Below are 20,762 nucleotides of genomic sequence, written 5' to 3' on the forward strand. Positions count from 1 at the left end.
GAGAAGTGACACCTGACAGTTATAATCATATTCTTTGCTCAAAAACTATCATATGACCTAATTATCTTTAGACTACAACTAGAAATATGATTTAGCCCAGAAAAGGGAAACAGGATTGGCAACCATCTATCTAGTCTCTGCCACAGCCATTAAACCTGGTTTTTCATACCACACACCTGAGTACATAAAAATTGTATCTAAATATAAAAGGGGTTTAAACAACAATTGAAGTTAGTAGCAACTAAGTGATTCTCATAGAAGTTAAAGTGGCTGAGTGATATGGATACAGTCAAGAAGTCAGCCATGTGTTCTTGTGTTCATGGTGCTTTAAGATATGTGAACATAATGATGGCCTTCTCTAGAGTTCAGATTCCTTTTTTATACTAGAAATAAGGAATTAATCAATTTCCAATTTTAAAGAGAGATTGGCAAATTGTTCTAGGAATATTCTGAGATGATGCTGGTGACTAGGAAAGGGCTGAGACAGGCTCCCTGACCTGCCTGATCACTTCCTCACTCCACATCTACTGACACTCTAGGCAAAAATTCAATATTGTAGTTTATTAAGAACAGATTTTTCCTTTCTCTACATATTTCTTTCTGACTTCAAAGCCTAAAAGGAAGAGACTTATAGGCATGCTATATGTGTGTGTGTGTGTATGTACATGAAACATCTTCATTCATTCAACATTCATGCAATGTTTTTAGTGACTTCATTTAATTTATTTTGCTTTTATTGAGAACTTACTATGTGACAGGTTTTATGTTGGGAAATGGGAATACAAAGATAAATAAGCTACAAATATGCCTTTGAGGAACTTAGAGCCCAATCCAGGAAAACCCATTTAGTCATTCAACAAAGATTCAATGAGCGGCTACATAGGAGTCAGGCACTGCTCTTATGAAACTGTTCAGGGGAGACAGTAAAGCAAATAAACACATCAATCACATTGGCAGGTGACAAGCACTAGGAAGAAAGTCAAGCATAAAACAGTGGTGGGAGGGTGACTGAGGATGGGCAGGAAGACTCTCTAGTACTTGAGTTAAAAGCAAAAGACACCCTTGCCAAGCTGTGTAGTCAGAGTGACCATCCAGTTAAAAGACAGGCAGAAATGGATTAAGTTCAAGAAAAGAATGTAGTCCAGGAAGGCAGGACATTCATGGCTGAGGGAAGGGTTCTGTCAGCGAGGGTTCTCGTCCTCATCATTGCTTCCCACCCACTTAGACCAGGTCCCTATGGAGATCTGAGTGCTCCTGGTAAAAACTGAGTTAACAGTTTTTAACACTGTATTAGTTTGCAAGGGTTGCCATAAACAAGTGCAACAGATGAGGTGGCTTAAACAATAGAAGTTTATTTTCTCACAGTTCTGGAGACTAGAAATTCAACATTAAAGTGTCAGCAGGGTTGGTTTCTTCTGAGGCCTCTCTCCTTGGTTTGCAGATGGCTCCCTTCTCCCTGTGTCCCCACACAGCCATTCCTCTGTCTATGTTGTCTGTATCCTCATTTCCTCTTCTTATAAGAAAACCAGCCATATTGGACTAGGGAATACCAACATGGCGTCATTTTGCCTTAATTACCCCGTTAAAAGCCTTATGTCCAAATAAGGGTCACATGCTAAAGTATTAAGGGTTAGGACTTCAACATGAATTTTAAGGAGGCACAATTCAGCCCATAACACATCCCTTAAGTTAAATGTGCAGGCTGAGAGCAGGAAGATTGTTTACTATTATAATATGATACATTTAGCCAAGGGCTGGGTCATGAGGACATGATAGGCTATGAGAAAATATACATTTTAAGAGAAATGGCAAACTCTTGGGTTTTTGTCATGTTATGTTTCTTTAAAGATCAGCTTGGTTGCTGTGTGGAGAATGAATTCTCTGAATAATCAAGAAATATAGGTGATTTGAATTAGGGTGTTAGAGAAGATGGCAAGAATTGCTCAGATGCAGGATCTATTTTGAGGCAGAGCCAGCAGAATTAGCTGATGAAGTAGATGTAAAGATTAGTAGGAATAAAAGAATTAAGAAGGACACAAATGGTTTTAGCTACTGAGTGTAGTCAGTGGATTCCAGCATCTACTCTTTCTAGCTATGATCTCCAGCAAGTGACTAAATCTCTATGAGTCTCTGTTCCTCACATGTAAGATGGAGCTAATAATATTTTCTTCCCAAGTTAGTTGTAAGGATCAACTAAAATAATGCCTGTAAAATGCCTTGCAGAGGGCTTGGAAAAATAAATTGTCAGTGAGCATATTAAGTGCCAGTCACATCTAGTTAAAGATATGTTCATGAAGCAGCTAGGTAGTATCTGATTAAATGTTCAAATGAGAGGTGCCCACCTCATGTTTGAAATAAGGGAAAGCAACATGGACCAGCAGGAGAAGCTCCCTCAGTGGGGTGAATGTTGGAGTGATTGTGGAGTACTATAATAGGACTTCATTTCATTGAAGAACAAGAAGACCTGAAGTTTTAACTGGCTTATCCAAGTCAGAAAGTAGTTTGTCCTAAATTAAAGAATCCCAACTCTGCTACCCCCAGCAGAGCATGGACTTGTGAAGTGACCACTCTCAGCTACAGTTTCTTCTAAGTAAAATAGATCTGTAACCTGGAACTGTATCTTCAATTTATTTTTAAAATCTCAGAAAAATTCAATCTTACTTTATAAGGTTAAAAAACATAGATTGATGATCCTAAAAAATATTTAAAATATATATTTATTTCTTGGAGCATTGTTAATGATTCATTTACATTTTTGAAGAATATTAAACATGATCTAGAGAAATATTACCATATTAATACCCCTCAAATATCATATCATTGTATCTGATGGACTTTGTGATTTTAGCTCTTGTATAATTATCTACTCACCTGGAAACCACTGTTGGGAAATGGTGTAATATTGATCACAAATATCTAAAAAAATGAAATCATTGAATGAGGATCCAGAATTACTAAAGATGAAAACTTTACCTACTGCATATATCAGTCAGCCAGCTCTTTTGTTACTTTGTCCTTTTGAAAAATAATATAATTCTAGCTTCTCCAATAGCTGTCAAAGATGGGTATCTGTGAGTGCTGGTCTACTGCCTCCAAGGACTAATCCTGACCAGGTCCCCCGGTCCTTGCCAGCCCATGGTCTGGTGATAATATCAACCTCTAGAGGGAGCACTGCAGATTTCTAAATTCCAGGTCCACAGAGGAACTGCCCTTCTACTCACTTCCCCTTGGTTCCAGGCCAAGTATGAACTGAAACTTCTGGGCACCAGGGTGAGGCAGAAACAAGCACTATGAGCAAGACTGGAGGTCAAGTATTGTTTTCCTTTGACTACGTGCTTGCTGCTCCCCTGGAAACTGCTGCAGGGAGTGTTCTCTCCCTCACCTAATCATTGCCCTCCACCTCCTTAGCCCATATCCCCATGGAGACCTGAATGCTCTTGGCTGAAGCTGGGAAAGCATTTTTCACACCTTAAATAAAATGTGCAGATTGAGGGTAGAAAGATTATTTTCCATTACAATATGAAACATCCTGGCCCTTTTCCCAGAGCTTATAATAACCCCTGGAAAAGCTTTTTCCCCTGAAGTATAGTCCTAGAAACCAGCTAGAAATAAACTGGGAAGCCTGGACGACAGATTTGCTAGTGAGGGAGAGCCCATGCTGTTGGAAAGGTTGGAGCACTGGCCTTGCTACTTGCCTTGATCAAGATGATAAATAGCTAAGTCCCTCCATACCTTTGTCCCCACTCTCAGAGTCATACAGAAGTAAATATGTTTAACTGTAGGATACTAGAGATCTCAAAGATAGCTAAACACAATGAAAAAGACTTTACCCATTGATTCCATCCCTTTAATTATCTTTGATACCAGTTGAAATTAACTGGTATCCCCTACTGTATAACTGCTGTAGAAAACAACTCAAATCCCAGTGGATTGATGCTATAAATGTTTATTTCTTGCTCATACTGTAAGATGATTATATGATGGGCATGCTTCCACAAAGAGGTTTAGGAACCCAGGGTCCTTCCATTTACAGGACCATGAAGTCTTCCACCACATCCTCTTCACTTGGTGTGAAGGACCTTGTGTGAGAGTTGAGGAACCAGGCACAAACATAGTGCACCTTACTGTACCAAAATAATATTGTCTGGAACTCAATCACATACCACCACACAACTTAAGAAAGTCTACAAAATTTACTATACTGAATGCCAAAGGATAGGAAACTCACAGAGGTTGATGAACACATTCTCTGCTATATCTCACAAAGAACAAAAGGGTCAGTTTGAGTCATTAGTCATGGCCTATCAGTGGGAATGAAGAATTTAAGAGAAAGTTGAAATAAAAAGAAAGGAGACTTTGGGGGCTGGAGAGAGAAGAAGGAACTACTGGTAGAAAACTTTCTCACATCATCTTTCCTGTCCACTGTCACAAACTTTTATACAAAAGCTTATAGAATTTATTACTGTACATTATAACTATATAATGTTTACCTATTTATCTCTTCTGCCCCCAACTTGAGGGTAAAGGAAATCTGCTATTGATTTTTGAATCTCCAACACCCCCCCCCAGGACCTGAGTTATAATAGAGGTTATGTTATTTTTCTATGCTAAGTTAACAAGTTACCACACACATAGCATCTTAGAACAACATCCATTCACTCTCTCACAATTGCTGTGGGTCAAGTGAAGACACAGTTTAACTGGATTCTCTGCTACAGGCTTAATTTAATATGTAGGTCGGGTTGCGTTGCCATGTGAAGGCTCAACTGGAGAAGAATCTGCTTTTCAGCTCACTCAAGGTGTTAGCAGCATTCATCTTGTATGGTTGTGGGAGTATGGTCTTGGCCTCTTGTTGGCTGTCACCCAGGGACCACTCTCAGCTCTAAGAAGCCACCTGCAGTTTCTTGTCATGTGGCCTTCTTCATAGATCCTCTACAACATGACAGTTTACGTTTTTAAAGTCAGTAAGGGAGAAAGTTTCTAGAACCAGTCTTCCAGCAAGACAGTCATATAATGTGACATAATCACATCACATGATTGAGTGATATCCCATCACTTTGACCATATTCTGCTGGTTACAAGCAAGTCACAGATCCCACCCATACTCAGTGAAGGGAACTATGCAAGGTGTGAATATCAGAGGGCAGGAATCATAGTTTGTCTTCTACAGAAGATGTTTTAATTTAATGAATAGATGAACAGATGAGGAAAGGACCACATATAGGGGGCTGGAAATGAGGCAAGATAATACTTTCCAAACTTTCCAAACCTGGAATCTTATTATTGAATATCACCTATAACATGATAATAATTATATTCACCTCACAAGACTATCAGGAGATTTAAATAGAAAATACAGATAAAATATTGAATAAAATGCTAGCAAAAGAAGTTGTGCAGCAAGTCTTCCTTTTCTCTAATTTTCTGAAGACCTTCACAGGTCTTTACTTCACGCTGGGGCTCAGCTGGCTCATCTGTAAATGAGTGCACTAGCTCCAGAAGATATTCTGTTGGTCACTACCAACTTGAAAACTCACATCACTGGACAGCAATGACTTAATCCAACAGTGACTTGTACACAGTCTCCTCATGAAAAAAAGAACTTGAAAAAATAAACTGAAGATGAAAGATAAGGGTCTTCCCTCCTGCCACAGAATCATGGACTTAAGGACAAAAAAATGTAATTCTCCTTGGTCAGCCTGTTGGAGAATGTGAAAAGATTAGCCATTTAAAACTTTGTATGGAACACTTAGAGATTAGATCATCTGGCTCATTTCACATGTTGCTGTCTTCCTAACTGGTTGGAATCTTCAGGGAGAGAAGTTTGGCTTTCTTTTTCCTTTGAGTAGCTGTTTACAAAACATAACTTTGATGTAAACAACAACTCTAACTCCATTACAACTGAGAGACAGGAATTTCTAACATTTAAAAATCTAGAAATAGAAACTTACATTTCTGGTTAATTGGCTTAAAATGAGAGTCAGTTACTCTATGTTATCAAGGAGCAGATGGGGAGAAAAACAAAGGAGGATCAAGTCACACTTGGACTGATAACCACGCTGGCTGAGGATGCTCTCAACTTCCTGGGCTCCATCTGTGATTTTTCTCTCTCTCTATGATTTTCTCTCTTGGGTTTCTATTTGTCTCATTCAGAAATCCCTGCTTTCTCTCCAACTCTCTTCCTTGCCATGTATGTCCGGCACACCCAAAAGAATTAGGGGGTAATAGTAACAGAATTATTATTCAGGTTGAGACTGTTTCCTTTTTTTTCTTCGCAAAATGAGGTGTCCGAGTGTTTGAAAAATTTGGCCAACTGTTTGGATAGACAGTCTTGCAGTTTATTGTCCCTCACGAGGCCACCATGAACATTTCTGGGACATTCTGAGGTACTCGGACTGCAATCAGAATGTCTTACATCTATCAGCTTGAAAATAGACCTGTAGATGTAACTTGAACTTAGAATTCAAGACAGAGTTACACTTACAGGTGTATTTTCTTTGTCTTGATTTCTTAAAGCCTGCATAGATAATCATGGATACTGCAGGAGTAGGAGACATGATTGTGCTTGAGTGTCTCCTGAGATGTTTCACCGCAGCTGCCTCACCCATTTTGCCCCCGTTCTCTTCCTGCTAAATGGGGCAGGAAGCTCCTCACTGAGATCTAAAATGAGCTGGACATGAAGATTGTATATTAGCTTCCTAGGACTGCCATAACAAATTCCTACAGATTTGGAGGCTTCAACAACAGAAATTCATCGTTCAATTGTTCTGAAGGCTAGAAGTTCAAAATCAAGGTGTTGGCAGGGCCATGCTTCCCCAAAAGACTCTAGGACAGAATTTTTCCTTGCCTATTTCAGCATCGTGTTCTTTGGTTTGTGGCAATATAAGTCCAACATCTGCCTCAGATTCCAAATGACCTTCACTGTCTGTGTCTTCTCCTCTTCTCATAAGGACAACATTGTATTAGATTGGTACAAAATAATTGTGGCCTTTGCCATTGAAAGCAATGGCAAAGACCACAATTACTTTTGAACCAACCCAATATTTAGGGCCCACCTAGGTAATCCAGGATCTCATCTCAAGATCTTTAATTATATCTGCAAGGCCCTTTTAATAAAGCAGGTCACACAGACTTCAGGTGAACACAGCTTTTGGGGACTCACCATTCACCTCAAGACAGATTGGAATCAAGATATTGAAATCCAGAACTTCAGACCATAAGATGATCTGTGTAGGATTATTTATTCAACGTGTCTTTGCCCAGTGCTAGCTCTGTCCCCAATACTATGGTCTTGTTACAATAGGTAGCTAGTCAGACATGAACAGAGCAGGAGAGGGCTCCCCTCACCCCCACCGCCACACACACCAGGAATATCAGGTGACCATCAGGTGATGGTCAGGCGGTTGTTAACTGCCTCTCTAAAATAATATTTGGTTGCAGTTGGCACCAGGGAAAGACAATCTCTTAACAGGTAGGAAAAACCTGAAACTGGCAATCAGTACCTCCCAATAAGATCTCAGGAGCTGGGTGAGTGGGCTCACACATGTGTGCTAAGAGGCAAAATGACAGAGTTTAACTGGTATATCACCTCCTAGAAACATTTGACTTGTCAGGAAAGAAAGCCTCGATGGAGCACGTGTACAACTCCAATAAGCACACTGAGCATGCTCCCCTCCCAAGTGCTAGCAGGCCCCTGTGCATGCAGACAGCCCACCCCAACAAAAGACCACGGAAGTATGCCAACGTATAAAACCCCAAGTCAAAGGTCAAACAGAGCACTTTATCTCTCAAGTTGCCCGCTTGGCCCTCCTCCAAGCATACTTTACTTCCTTTCCTTCCGGATCTAAAGCTTTCTAATAAACTTTCATTCCTGTTCGGAAACTTGCCTACTCTCTTTCTGCCTTATCCCCCTCTGTCCAATTCTTTCTTCTGAGGAGGCAAGAACTGAGATTCCTGCAGGCCCCTATGGATCCACTGCCGGTAACAGCCACCAAGTGAGACAAGGTGGAAGATGGCAGTGATGAAACTGACATGGTTTCGTCTCACATCTCCTTAAAACAATACCAAAACAAAAATATTTTAGCTGCACTCTCTCAAGAAACTTAAAATCTATTGGGAGAGAAAGACAAAGACCAGTCAACAGAATGTTTGATTCGGGGTGGTGAGTGCTAACGAAGGCACACAGTATTGGTTTTAAGAATAGGGTGGCTGATGGCATTTAACTCAGTGCAGTGTTTAAGGAGCTCCAGCCCAATCAGTGCCTTGGTATGATGTGTATTTTAAAAATATATATTATTTAATAACAAAAAGAGAATGCTTCAATTTTTAAAAATATGTTAAGTAAAAGTACGCTTGATGTGGCCAAATAAGTCACTAATGACTGAAGTTGGTGAAGTAATGAAGCAATAAATTTTAGTTACTCGAAAATCAGTCTCAGTAACATGTCGCTAAGTATTCAAATTCTACCCATTCTGACAGGTCAAACTCAGGTTTACATTTTAGAAACTCTTCCAAACAACCAGCACTGGTAAGAGTCACACAATTCTGATTTCATAAGACTCCCAAAATTATGTTGGCATTTCTAAGCCAGTTCCTGCCTGGGCGTCTTGTCTCAGTATAAGGTACCACTATTCAATTCCACAGCAAGTTCTGCAGGCCCAACTGCCAAACATATCTGGATTCTTTCCACATCACTGGTAGCACCTTGTCCAAAACACCATGATTTATTGCTTGAAGAATTGTGATGTATCTTAACTAGTCCTCCTCCTTCTATCCCATTCCTTCCATCATCTATTTTCAGCAGAGCAGTAATTATGATCTCTTGCAAACATGAACTATGTTAATCATCTGCTTAAAACTCTCCAATGTCTTCCCATTGCACTTGAAATGAAATTGAGGCACTTTGCCTTGACCTAAAAGGCCTTATATGACCATGTCCCTATGGACCTCTCTGAAAATGTCTTCTGTCCTTCTCCTCCTTGCAACTGATAAGCCCCAACCACAGTGGCTTTCTTTGTGTTTTCTGAACAAAGTTGTTTGTAGCCTTCGGGCTCTTGCATATGGGTTTCCTGCCTGTAAACATTCTCGTTTATCTTAACAGGTCTATCTTTGTAGTCTTATCTCAAACATCACTTTCTCAGTGAGAATTCCTCCAATCCTTTAGTCTAAATTACTCCATCCTCACTCATCCTCTATCATTCACCCACAGTCATGCCTCTCTGCTCCATTTTCTTTATTGCTCTTAACAACTAAAATCATCTTCATTTATTGTTACTTGTTTATTATGTATCTCTTCCCCACACAGACACTAGAATATAAATGTCAGGAGAACTGGGACCTTGTCCATGTTTTCACCATTGTGTCCCATTGTCTAGATCAATACGAAGCACACAATAGATGCTTTACAAATATTTGTTCAAGGACTGGATAACAAATGCAGTGTTCTCTCTCTCTCTCTCTCTCTCCCTCTCTCTCTCTCTCTCTCTCTCTCTCTCTTTATCTTTATCTTTTTGGAAACAGCATCTCATTCTCTGTCATCCAATCTAGAGTGTAGTGGTGTAATCAATCATAGCTCACCACAGCTTTTTTGAACTCCTGGACTCAAGTGATCCTCCAGCCTCAGTCTCTTGAGTAGCTAGGACTACAGGCACGTGCCACCGTGCCTGGCTAATTTTCATATATATATATGTACAGGTATATGTGTATGTATATATTTGTAGAGACAGGGTCTCAATTTCTTGCCCAACTTGGCCTCAAACTCCAGCTTCAAGTGATCTTCTTGCCTTGGCCTCCTAAAGTGCTGGATTACAGGTGTGAGCCACCATGCCCAGATGCAGTGTTGTCTCTTGTTCTCAATTGCTTAAATAAAATATTGTGGTCTTTTAACACCATAAGCTCCATGACAGAAGACATCATTGTATTGTTCTCCACACGTGTAGTTGCCTTCAGCAAATACATATTTAGCTGCTTTGGAAAGAGGAACAAGGAATGGTGTTCTAGGATTTCTGTTGAATACCCTTTGGGTCCCTTTTATGTTTTAGAGGCTCTGTCCTTGGTCGGCTTTCCTTTGTTGTTTATTTGAAGAGATGAAGGCCATTTCTTGTGAGTGGTTTCTATTTCTCCTTTGGTAAACTCATATTGGACCATCTAAGAAATCTAGTATGAGCAGGTCTTCCCCTTCTTTTGGCTCTCTGGTCCTGTGGCTCTACTTCCTCTTCTAAGTGTCTTACATACCACAGGAAACTCCATCCCACAACAGCTTCCAAGCTCTTATCTATAGAAATAAGAAACAAGTAAAAAAAAAAAATGTAGCATCAATGACTAGCATATGCAAGCACTAGCATGTGCTTTACCAAAACTTCAACTTTGAACTTCTAGAAATACTTGCCAACTTTCCTTAATAGCCATCATCATTGCATTTATGGCACTTTGGTCCTGTCTCCTTATGGCCAAAGGAAGTTCTCTCTGTATCTCTTTTACTGTCAGTGTATGCCTGAAACCAGCAAGATTTGTGAATGATGTGCCTCAGGAGATTGTGTTAGGGTAGCCTGGGTCAGACAGACTCTGCTCTCTGTATGAAGTAATCCTATCTGTGTGTGCTCTGGTTTTAAAGTTGACCCTCATTAATCATGGCCTTGGTTCCCTTAGACGTTCCAGAGCTGATCTATTCTCATTTTCCCGTGAGCAACAATCTATATAGACCCCCAAATACGTTATTTATTCCTGAAATGACTTGGTCTGGCATCACCCAGCCCTTCTATAACCTCCTGTGTATGAAAGAGAAATGAATGACTTGGGCAACATCAAAGTGTTGTTTTACTTTCCATATAGTCATTAACTTTAAATGTTCCCAAACTAATAGTCCAAGACATTGTAAAGAGGTAATAAGTTCAAAGGAATATGAAACATAAAGCAGAACTCCAGAGTCATTTGAAAGTATTTTCTCTAAATGTGTGCAAGCTTTCAAGGCTGCTCGGCAAAGAAGCCTGGGTCGGCATGTTGGCTAGTGCTGAAAAGAATTTTCCCCAAGTGGAGTGTGTAAATGAGTTGCCAGGCCAACCTCCTTGAGAGAGGAGCCATGTCCTTAGAGGATCTGCTGTTCCAGAGAATGCGGCACTGAGCTGGCTCATTCTTCCTTCTATTAAAGGCTAATTTGTCTCTTTCTTTCAATCTCTTTCCTTGTTTGGATCTGGATGCCCTGGGTCACTTAGGGAGGGTTTGTCCATTGCTCTCCAAAATAGGGTGTCTCTGTATAAGAGAAAATTACAAAGGGATTAAGTTATATAAACTGAAGATCCAAGTTCCTGCTATAAAATTTCTAGTCATTGAGTCCATTCAGGTGTAGAATAAAGGTTAGAGCCCTATATATTGTTCGGTGGCATCAGAGTTATAAAACAGTTTGTTTGAGCAGACAAATCTCATCCTTTGAAAAACCCACCAGAGAATGGAGTTTTTCCTCGAGCAGACTTGTTTAGGAAGCTGTCGTGGACACAATGTTTCTGCTGTTGCTCAAACCTTCAGATTCTCATAATTTTTCATAGCACTGAGCAACTGTGGATTTTCATTCTAGCCACTCATTTGAGGCAGGGATTCAGAGCCTAAAAAGAGCATAGCTGGCTTTCATTTCAAGAAAAAAACAATGAAATTCAAGACAATTTTGATTGTTATGTCTTCTATTTATGTATTTTCATCTCCCCTTTCTTTGCATGCAGACTTATTTTTATGTACTCATACTCATAGGAAGCCAACTGCATTTTGTTCTACTTATTTTCACTTAACATTATGCCATGGGCATATATCGTCCTGCTATGTCATTTCCATAAGAGTTATTTTAATTAGTACTTCAGTTTCCATTGAATCTACTTAATCATTTACCTATTACTGGATATTTAGATTGTTTCCAAATTTTTCATTATTAATGATAACTCAGCAATAAATATTTTTGAGCATGGATATTTGTCTTATTTCAAGGTAATTATGTCAGAATGGAATCCCCTTGTAGTGGAATTATCAGGTGCAAATATATAACTATTTTCTGGCTCTTTATATAAGCATATATGTTGCCTTGCAGAAGGCTTTGTTCAGTTACAGGGTTTACTTGCTATTGTTCAGGTACCATTTCACCACACCCACACCCACACCCACATTGGATATAGTGAAGAAGGAAATATTAGGTATCCCAGAGACTTTGAGCTGTGGTAGGCACTGACCAAAACCAAAAATCAAGAAAAGTGGAATTCAGTTAAATTGAATATTATATACAGATACCACTTAATAGACATCTTCCTTTTATTGGTTTTTTATTGTCATTTTCTTTCTTAAAACTAGTATGATGGTTATAAAAGAAATATATGATTTATTATAATACATTTTAAAATTTGAGAAAGAATAAAACAAAAATAATTTATACTGCTGCCACCTGAATAAGACACCACTGATCTTGTGTAGTAATTCTGATTATCATTCTATGCACACATTTTAAAAACAAAAATGGAGTCAGACACAGAATACATTGGATTTTAATCTGTTTTTCATTTAATAGCATAGTGTGAACAATAGACATGTAATATACACTTTTGCCATAATAACAGTTTTAATGACTTTTTAAATTTATTATATGAATATATTAAATCTCCTATGGTTAGCCATGCAACTTATTTCAATGTTTTCTCTATAATAATTGATGTTGCAGTGATAATTACCATTCCAGTAGATATTTCTTAGTATAAAACTGTGATAATATCCTAAACTAAAGTTTTAAAATTGAATTTCAAGATTATAATGTAAGGACAATTCTCAGCTTGTGCTGAATATTTGCAAATTGCCCTCCAGCAGTGCTGCCTTGCAAAAGTCTATGAGGTTGCCTATTTCCTGGGCCCTTACCGATATGGCATCACTATCAGTGTGAAAAGAATCTTTTCAAGTTTGATGGACAAACATAATATTGCTTGACTTTACCATGCATTTTTGATCATCTGTGAATTTAGCTATCTGTTTCTTTATATTTATTTTATTATGTGCATTGTGTGTGTGTACTTATATCCTTTAATCTGTTTTTTTCTATGGCTAACTTTGCTTCTATTTCAACTTCTAAATAGCCACAGAGAAGAGCTGTCTTCAGGTTGCTGTGAGCACTGAGTGACCTGCATAGTGTAGGTATGGGGACATCCCATACATGCTAGCCATTTTCATTCATACTGAGACTCTGACCCTGAATCCCCTAAACTGCTTTGTGTTTCTCTCTGGCTTATTGCATTGAATAAATGCTGGATTTGAACATTAGAATGCAGACAATTCTGAATTTATTCTGGGGAGTGGCACAGATTACCCATGTAGAATGTCAGTAGATGAGACCTGAACATAAACTTGTGCTAGATTATAAAAGGCCTTGAATGCTAAAGATTTTAGACTCTTCTGTCAACAATAGGGAGCCATTGAGGAATTTTGAGTGGGAGAAAAATACAAAGAAAATATGTGTTTTGGGGAGTATCCAGAAGGTGGCGCCATTGTAACATATCTTCTGCCTAGAGTTTCAAGAATTTGAAGTTTGTAGGTAAAGCCCATGTGTGAAAACACATCTATTTAGAAGTATCCACTGTGGATGGGACTGGAATGGTTCCTCCTCAAGGCTAAAAGAACTCTAACACAGCAGCTCTGTCCTTTGTTATATTATTCACTTCCCCCCATAGCCTGTTTTTTATTTATGTATATCTCTTGTGTCTCCTTGAAGACCTGGCATTTGGAGGGGAAGTTTGCACAAATGCTCACACCAGGGCTGAAATCTATAAATCCTTGAATAAGAACAAGTTTTCTGAGTTCCAGTTTAGTGCCTTCATATACGTTAGGCTATTTCTACTTATATTAAAAACTATTTCTAGCAAATTATTTTGGGCCTATTTAATGAAGACTAGAGTAATAACTTCCAATTCTGCAAAGCTGTGAAACCATCAATGCAGGAGGAGAACTGGGTAGTGCACAACACACTAAAGTATGGTTGACTTCTTCCTTATTACTGTAAGTAATAGTGATAAGTTCAAATGATTATTTTCTTAACAATGAACATCTTCTTACCAATTAAATGATGGCAGAGTATTAACTATTGGGTATCTTAGGATATATGAGCAAATTCAAGAATCCCTGCATTAAAGGTATTTAAAATTTTATTATGTTTTATAGTTTGACTTAATTTGTTTGAAACGTCTCCATTGACATAAAAATGAAGATTCAGGACAAAATATGAGTTCAAAATGTTTTTCACCGAAACCCTCGATAGATCCACTCTGAAAGACAGAAAGGCACATGTTTGTAGTTGGGAATCTGGCAGGAAGGAGCTTGAGTTCTGATGGTCAAGATGTTTTGGTTCAGAAGTTAGAAAATAAATAATTCCTGAGAGGAAGGATTCTTCAGCTCTGGGCAGCTGATACGGCAGTAAAATAAATAGGCAGTAAAGCACACTTCCTGTTTTGAGAGTTCACATTTCATATTGGCAAAGAGCATCTCTTAAATTCAATCTCATGCTTCCATAAATAAACCTGGCACCTTTTTAAACGCTTTTCCATCTGCTTCAGAATGAGGAGTGCATTATTGAATACACCTCAGGGAGTCCGAGAAATGGGGAAAGACTACTTGTGAGGAACACACCATTGCAGTTGGCCTTGGCCCAGATAAGCCATTGTGAGATTGCTTGAGTTCAAACCATTGTAACAAGACCCCGATGGCATTTCCCCACCCCCCTTTTCTTCTACTTGAAGTTGTCATAGTTGGAGCTTTGCACCAGGAACCAGGAATGATCTTGGGTTGAGTCAGAGTTAGGCATCTTTGCAGATGATTTGCTATATTACCTGGGTAGTTCTCATCCAGCTTCTGAGATTTTGCTCCAATATATTAATCCAGTTTCCTAGGCTGGATAGAAAAGTCCATTATCCACACATAGGAGAGCCCAGAGGAAGAGGTCTGCTATACTGACTATAGAATAATTCCTGGAGTTTTCAGGGCTTGCAGTAATCAACTTGTGTTCATCGAGTTGATAGTGAAAAGCATGAATTTGGTGTCATGAAGAAACAATTCAAGATCGAGTGTTCCTATTAACTGTGTGATCTTAGACAGGTAAGTAGATAATTGTATCCTAAGAGGTTTGTGAAGAGAAAGTGAAATAAAGCTCATAAAGTCAATTGGCACACTGTCTGGCAACAAATAAGCAATCGTGAATAGTAGCTATTTTTATTATTCTACTTTCCCAGGTAATCCTTGTAAGCTAAGAACTGGGGACAATCCTGCCTGGGTCAGGTGGCCAACAGGGGCAGTTATTTAATATCTACATTTATCATTTGAGACAATTCTCATATATCTGATACTTTTCTAAGTTTTTAAAAATGTTATCTAATTTAACCTTTGCAGTAAACTTCTGAGCAGGTTTCTATATGTCCATCTAAACAAAATATCACAAATACCAATAATGTTGCCAAACCTAAATTGCCATTGGTTGTGTTAACAGAAAAGCTTTAGCAAATGAAATTCATTTATGTTCCTTTGAGACAGGATTTTACTCTATTGCCCAGGATGTAATTTGGTGCCATGATGATGGCTCACTGCAGCTTCGACCTCCCAGACTCCAGCAATCCTCCCCACGTGTCACTATACCTGGCTAATTCTTGTATTATTTGTAGAGATGGGGTCTCCCTACGTTGCCCAGGCTACTGTCAAACTCCTGGCCTCAAGTAATCCTCTTGCCTCAACCTCCCAGTGTTAGGATTACAGTTGTGAACCACTGCACTCAGCTAGGAAATTAAATTTAGCAGTCTTTTATTTGAGCAAAGAATGATTTATGAACTGTGCAGCACTCAGAACCAGAAGAGGTTGAGAGACCTCTGCCCAGCAATGTGAACAGGGAGCTTTTTGCAGGGTACGCAGAGAAGCCAAATAGAGAAATCACTAGATTGGCTACTACTAGGTATCTGCCTTATTTGGGCATGGTGTGATGAGCTGACTGCCTGTGATTGGCTGAAACTGAGCTGTTTGTTTTACTCCTAAATAACATTGCAGTTTGTTATGCAGGGACCAAGTTATGGAGGAAGCCTCAGGCTAAACTTAAATGAATTTAATAGTTGTAAGGAATGTGCTATGGACTGAATGTATGTTTTCCCCAAAAATTCATATGTTGAAATTCCAATCCCAATCTGATGGGAGATAGGAATCTCCAGCAGGTAATTAGGTCGAAAGGGTGTAACCCTGATAAATGGGATTAGTGCCCTTATAAGAAGAGGCTGGAGAGCTAGCTAGTGCTCTTTCTATCATGTGAGGATACAAGCAGAAGTCAGCTGCGTGCGATCTGGAGTAGAGCCCTCACCAGAACCCAACCATGTTGACACCCTGATCTCAGATTTCCAGCCTTTAGAACGATGAAAAGTAAATTCCTATTGTTTATAAGCCTTTCAGTTTATGGCATTTTGTTATAGTAACTTGAGTTGACTAAGACGGTACTGCTACCTAAGGAAATAAGAAAAAAAACCTGCCAATTATAACTGTAAGATGCTACTGTTAATAAGGCATATCAGAATTTCAGATATTTTAAAATATAGGGAAAAGAATGTGCCTTTAAAGTCAATGAAATAGAGTAAGGAGTTTCCTTGACCTCATATGGAGTTAGTGGCAGAACCAGAATTTTATTTTATTTATTTATTTATTTTATTATACTTTAAGTTCTAGGGTACATGTGCACAATGTGCAGGTTTGTTACATATGTATACATGTGCCATGTTGATGTGCTGCACCCATCAACTCATCATTTACATTAGGTATATCTCCTAATGCTATCCCTCCTTCCCCTCCCCTGACCTCACAACAGGCCCCGGTGTGTGATGTTCCCCTTCCTGTGTCCAAATGTTCTCATTGTTCAATTCCCACCTATGAGTGAGAACATGCGGTGTTTGGTTTTCTGTTCTTGCGATAGTTTGCTGAGAATGATGGTTTCCAGCTGCATCCATGTCCCTACAAAGGACATGAACTCATCATTTTTTATGGCTGCATAGTATTCCATGGTGTATATGTGCCACATTTTCTTAATCCAGTCTGTCACTGATGGACATTTGGGTTGGTTTCAAGTCTTTGCTATTGTGAATAGTGCCGCGGGGAACTCTGTTTCAAAGTCAATGCACATTAGTTATATCAGCCTCTGCCAAACACCAAGTTCCACTCTCTGGGGCAGCTCTGATCTCCTCTGGAAGTCCTGCTGTGCTACCTGAGGCAGCCCTTATTGTCTTCTTATTTGTATCACAGCCCACCCCACTCCCATCACATCCTGATGAGTTCTAGGAGCTCATCAGTTCTGAGCTCCTGGAACATGAAAAGCCAGGTGCATTCAAGCCTCACTCACCAGCACTGGTGCCCAGCTCTACTTCTTGCACCTAGTCACTGGTCATCTCAGAGGAGAGTAGAAGGCAGAGGCTGCTGAGTGTTAGAGCTGACTGTAGTCCTCAAGGGATGGTGAGTATTCAACAAATGCTCATGATAACATTGGTGATATCATCAGGTCATGTGCCTGCAATTAGATTGGATTTTGATTTAAGTTGGTTTTCAGCATGATAAGATCCCCTTTCCTCTCACAGACATAGGATTGTCTGTCTCTTTTTTCCTTGAGTATCTGGAGTTTTCAGTACTCTCAAATTCAACTTGACTCTCAGTCGTCTGTCTCAGATACTGGTTTTCTTTCTTGACTTTTGTTCTTCTATGAAACAAGTTGCTCAACTCTCTCTTTGCTTTTGATAAAATGACACAAAGACAATTAGAACTTGGGTTGCACATTCCAAACTAGGATGTCCGAAGGTAAAAAAATATAGATTTTCTTACTCCAAAATCATGTGCTTACAGTAGCAGAACAAGTTGTACAGTTAAATTTCATCTAACGTGCAAATTTTACTGAAGTTGAAAAGTAAGTATAAAATTATACTGCCTCTCAGAGAAAATAAAACTAGATTATATCTAACTTCCCATTCTACCATTGGCCAACACCAGGATCTTGGTAAGATGGTTCTCCTTGCTGAGCCTCAATTTGTAATCAGGAGAGTTGAATTGGCTATTCTTCCTAATCTTTCTTGGCCAGACATTCTGATTCTGAGACATTTTTTACCTTACTGGTATGGATATAGTTGTTACTTATTGTACATATTTTAACCATGAGGTTTACCTAGCACTCTTGCCCCCAGGTTTCTATGAGCCCGTATAGTGACCACTCTAGAATTCATTAGCCTTTGTGGTATTTATGTTACTATTCAGTATTTGCCTATTATTTTACTAAGTATTGACATCGTTTCCTGGGGAGGAATTATGACTCTCTTTGAGAAGTTGCAGCAATGGCTCCTTTATTTGTACCCCATGGATTCCCTTTTATTGCCCTTCAATTTGCTTCTGGAATGAAGCTCCAGTTATCCCAGTATCTCTCTCAGCTCTCTGAACTTGCCATTGCTTAATTTTCATTTTAGATTTTTTTCTGAGGATAAGGAAGCACCTCACTTTTTAGTTATGTTCTTTAGAAGACTTTTCTTGATGAACATGGTTATTTCAGTATTTGAGTCATCTTGGCGATTTCATCAGCTATCCACGTTGCAAGTCCCTTTGATTTATTATGAGGCTTCATCAGGCACATTTTCCCTTGCTCCCTACCTCAGTAGATTAATCCAAACTCATCTGCAAGGCTTGTTCGAGAGGCCAAATCATTCCCACTTTTTTGCTCCCTTTCAGGGCTGCAGAGATAAAGCTCTGGTACCGTGCCAGCCACGTCTAACAGGGTCAATCAGCCTATTTTAGCCTTTCTCAAAAGTTCACCCTGCCAGATGTGAGATTTGGGAGGGGTGGAAAAAGTGAGTCTCCTGGAGAACATTCGTCTTTTCCTAGGACCTGAGTTCGGGCAAGTCTCGGAGGGTCAGAGGCACATCTCAGGCCATTGGATGCAACGCATATATTAGGAAAGCATCTGCCCCATTTTTGAAGCAACCTCTGCCCGCAGCCTGTAACACGCAGAGAGCATCAGTCCTTTTGATCCAAGAACTGCATCAAATAATTTTGACCCTTTGAGAAGATATGTAACCTGGGCCAAGTGGAGCCAGATGACTTTTTTTTATTATTACCACAGCATAAAGTAATATTAAGTGATTTCATGAGTTGTAGCCGGAACATCTGTTATTAAACATCAGAAATCTGATTTATTCAATTTATTCAGAAACTGGCACTCAGCCCTCTCTAAAGTAATGCCTCGCCTTTGGGGCAAGAAGGTGTTACTGACCAGTTTTCCTTTGAGCTTACAATCCTTTCCATGTGCCACGAGACTATGCTTCTGCTCTCTGAGAGATGTTGTCCTTGTAGCAGAAAAGGAAAGACTTCCCTGGACAGAGAGCTGACTGGAATGTGCCACATACTCTGCTCTCTCCAGGGCAGTTCATCGACCCAGAGCCACATCCTTCTGGAAAGGTAGCTGGAGTGTCATGAGTGGGGAGCAGGACATCAAGGAGGAAAGGTTTATATGTAGACCTCTGAGGGCAGATGGGTCCATATTTTAATGACCAATTCCCCACAACTGGCCTGTTTTATCCTTAAGCTACCACTTCTGCAGCTGTATGTGGCATGTGTTCTATCCCATATGCAACTTTAAGAAAAATTTTCCCTTTTCAGATCCTTTATTTATCATAGATGACAGAGCATTTCTTTCAGAAAAGTAGGCCGTTGATCCTTGCGACATCAACATTTTGCAAAAATTAAAGTAACAAATGGAAACTATGACATTCTACTGGTGGGATTTCAGGCTTTGATCTCCTTCTGGGTGTGTGTTGGTGGCACTGGAATAAGCAACAGAAATAAAAGGATAAAATATTTTGGAAAATGGAGGCTTCCCCAAAGAATCAAGTTAGCCACTCATTTTATTATTTCATTCCATCATTCTTTTATTTACACATTTGTTCGTTAATTACTATATTTTTCAAATATTTACCTGTGCCAGTCATTGTTCTAAGCATTGAGAAATGGGAGATAAAAATATAAAGAAGCGGCAATCCATCAACTCAAGAAGTTGATGGTTTGATAAGGAAAGTAAGACACTGGCACCAACTATAAAGTAGAAAGTTATGAGTCATAAGAGAGTCACAGAGAAAGGTCTGTGGAAAGTTAAAGGGGAAAAGGAATAAAATGTTGACTGGAAGTTTCCAGGAAGGGTGTAATGAAGGATGTAGAATTTGGGCTGTGCCTTAAGGGATCGAGTGTTGGAAGAAAGAAAGGAGAGGCAGTGGTGATTGTAAAAGGAAGCAGTGGCTGGAAACAAGGCATGGCTATAGAACAGCATGGGGCATGCTTGAGTGTTGGCAAATCGTCAGCTTTCCTAAAAGACACAGTTCATATAGAGGAATAATGGGAGAAGGTGAAAGACATGCTGAAGCCACATCCTGAATGTTTCCAGTGCAAGGCAAGGCCCTCAGATTCAGGAGGCTGAAGTATTCTGAGTAGGTGAACATAACTATAATTTAGGAAGATTAGTGTGAGACCATGAGTAGGATAAATTGACAGTGGGGAATCCTGGAAAAAAAAATGCAGCTGAGCAATGATAGAACTTCAACTGGAGCAGTTGGTGTGGAGAAGAAGGGGTGCATAGAGTAGATGTACAACAGAGGAATTGATCGGGCTTCAGAAGTTATATGTTGTTATAAGAGGAGTATGGCTTTTGGCGTCAGAGAGACTCTAAGATGAGCTTTATTTCTTCCTCACTCTTAGAACTACCTGGA

The 20,762-nt window shown here is 39.4% G+C and overlaps 1 protein-coding gene across 45 annotated transcripts in view; it reads left to right on the plus strand.

Annotated features, from left to right (window-relative positions):
* The window catches only part of LOC105479897 (uncharacterized), a 226,813-nt gene that overhangs the window by 93,480 nt on the left and 112,571 nt on the right, over nucleotides 1–20,762 (plus strand). For 6 of the 45 annotated variants that reach the window (XR_011611481.1, XR_011611482.1, XR_011611485.1 and 3 more), the window contains one exon: nucleotides 13,098–13,713. The exons of the other annotated variants lie outside the window; for them this stretch is intronic. Coding sequence is in view for 1 of the 6 variants with exons in the window: in XM_071076270.1 (XP_070932371.1) it covers nucleotides 13,098–13,137 (40 nt within the window). In the remaining 5 variants the exon portion in view is untranslated. Of the gene's footprint in view, nucleotides 1–13,097; nucleotides 13,714–20,762 lie in introns of those variants that run through there. 45 annotated transcript variants of the gene reach the window in all.

Source organism: Macaca nemestrina, chromosome 13, assembly GCF_043159975.1.
Source record: "Macaca nemestrina isolate mMacNem1 chromosome 13, mMacNem.hap1, whole genome shotgun sequence".
Lineage (NCBI taxonomy): Eukaryota > Metazoa > Chordata > Mammalia > Primates > Cercopithecidae > Macaca > Macaca nemestrina.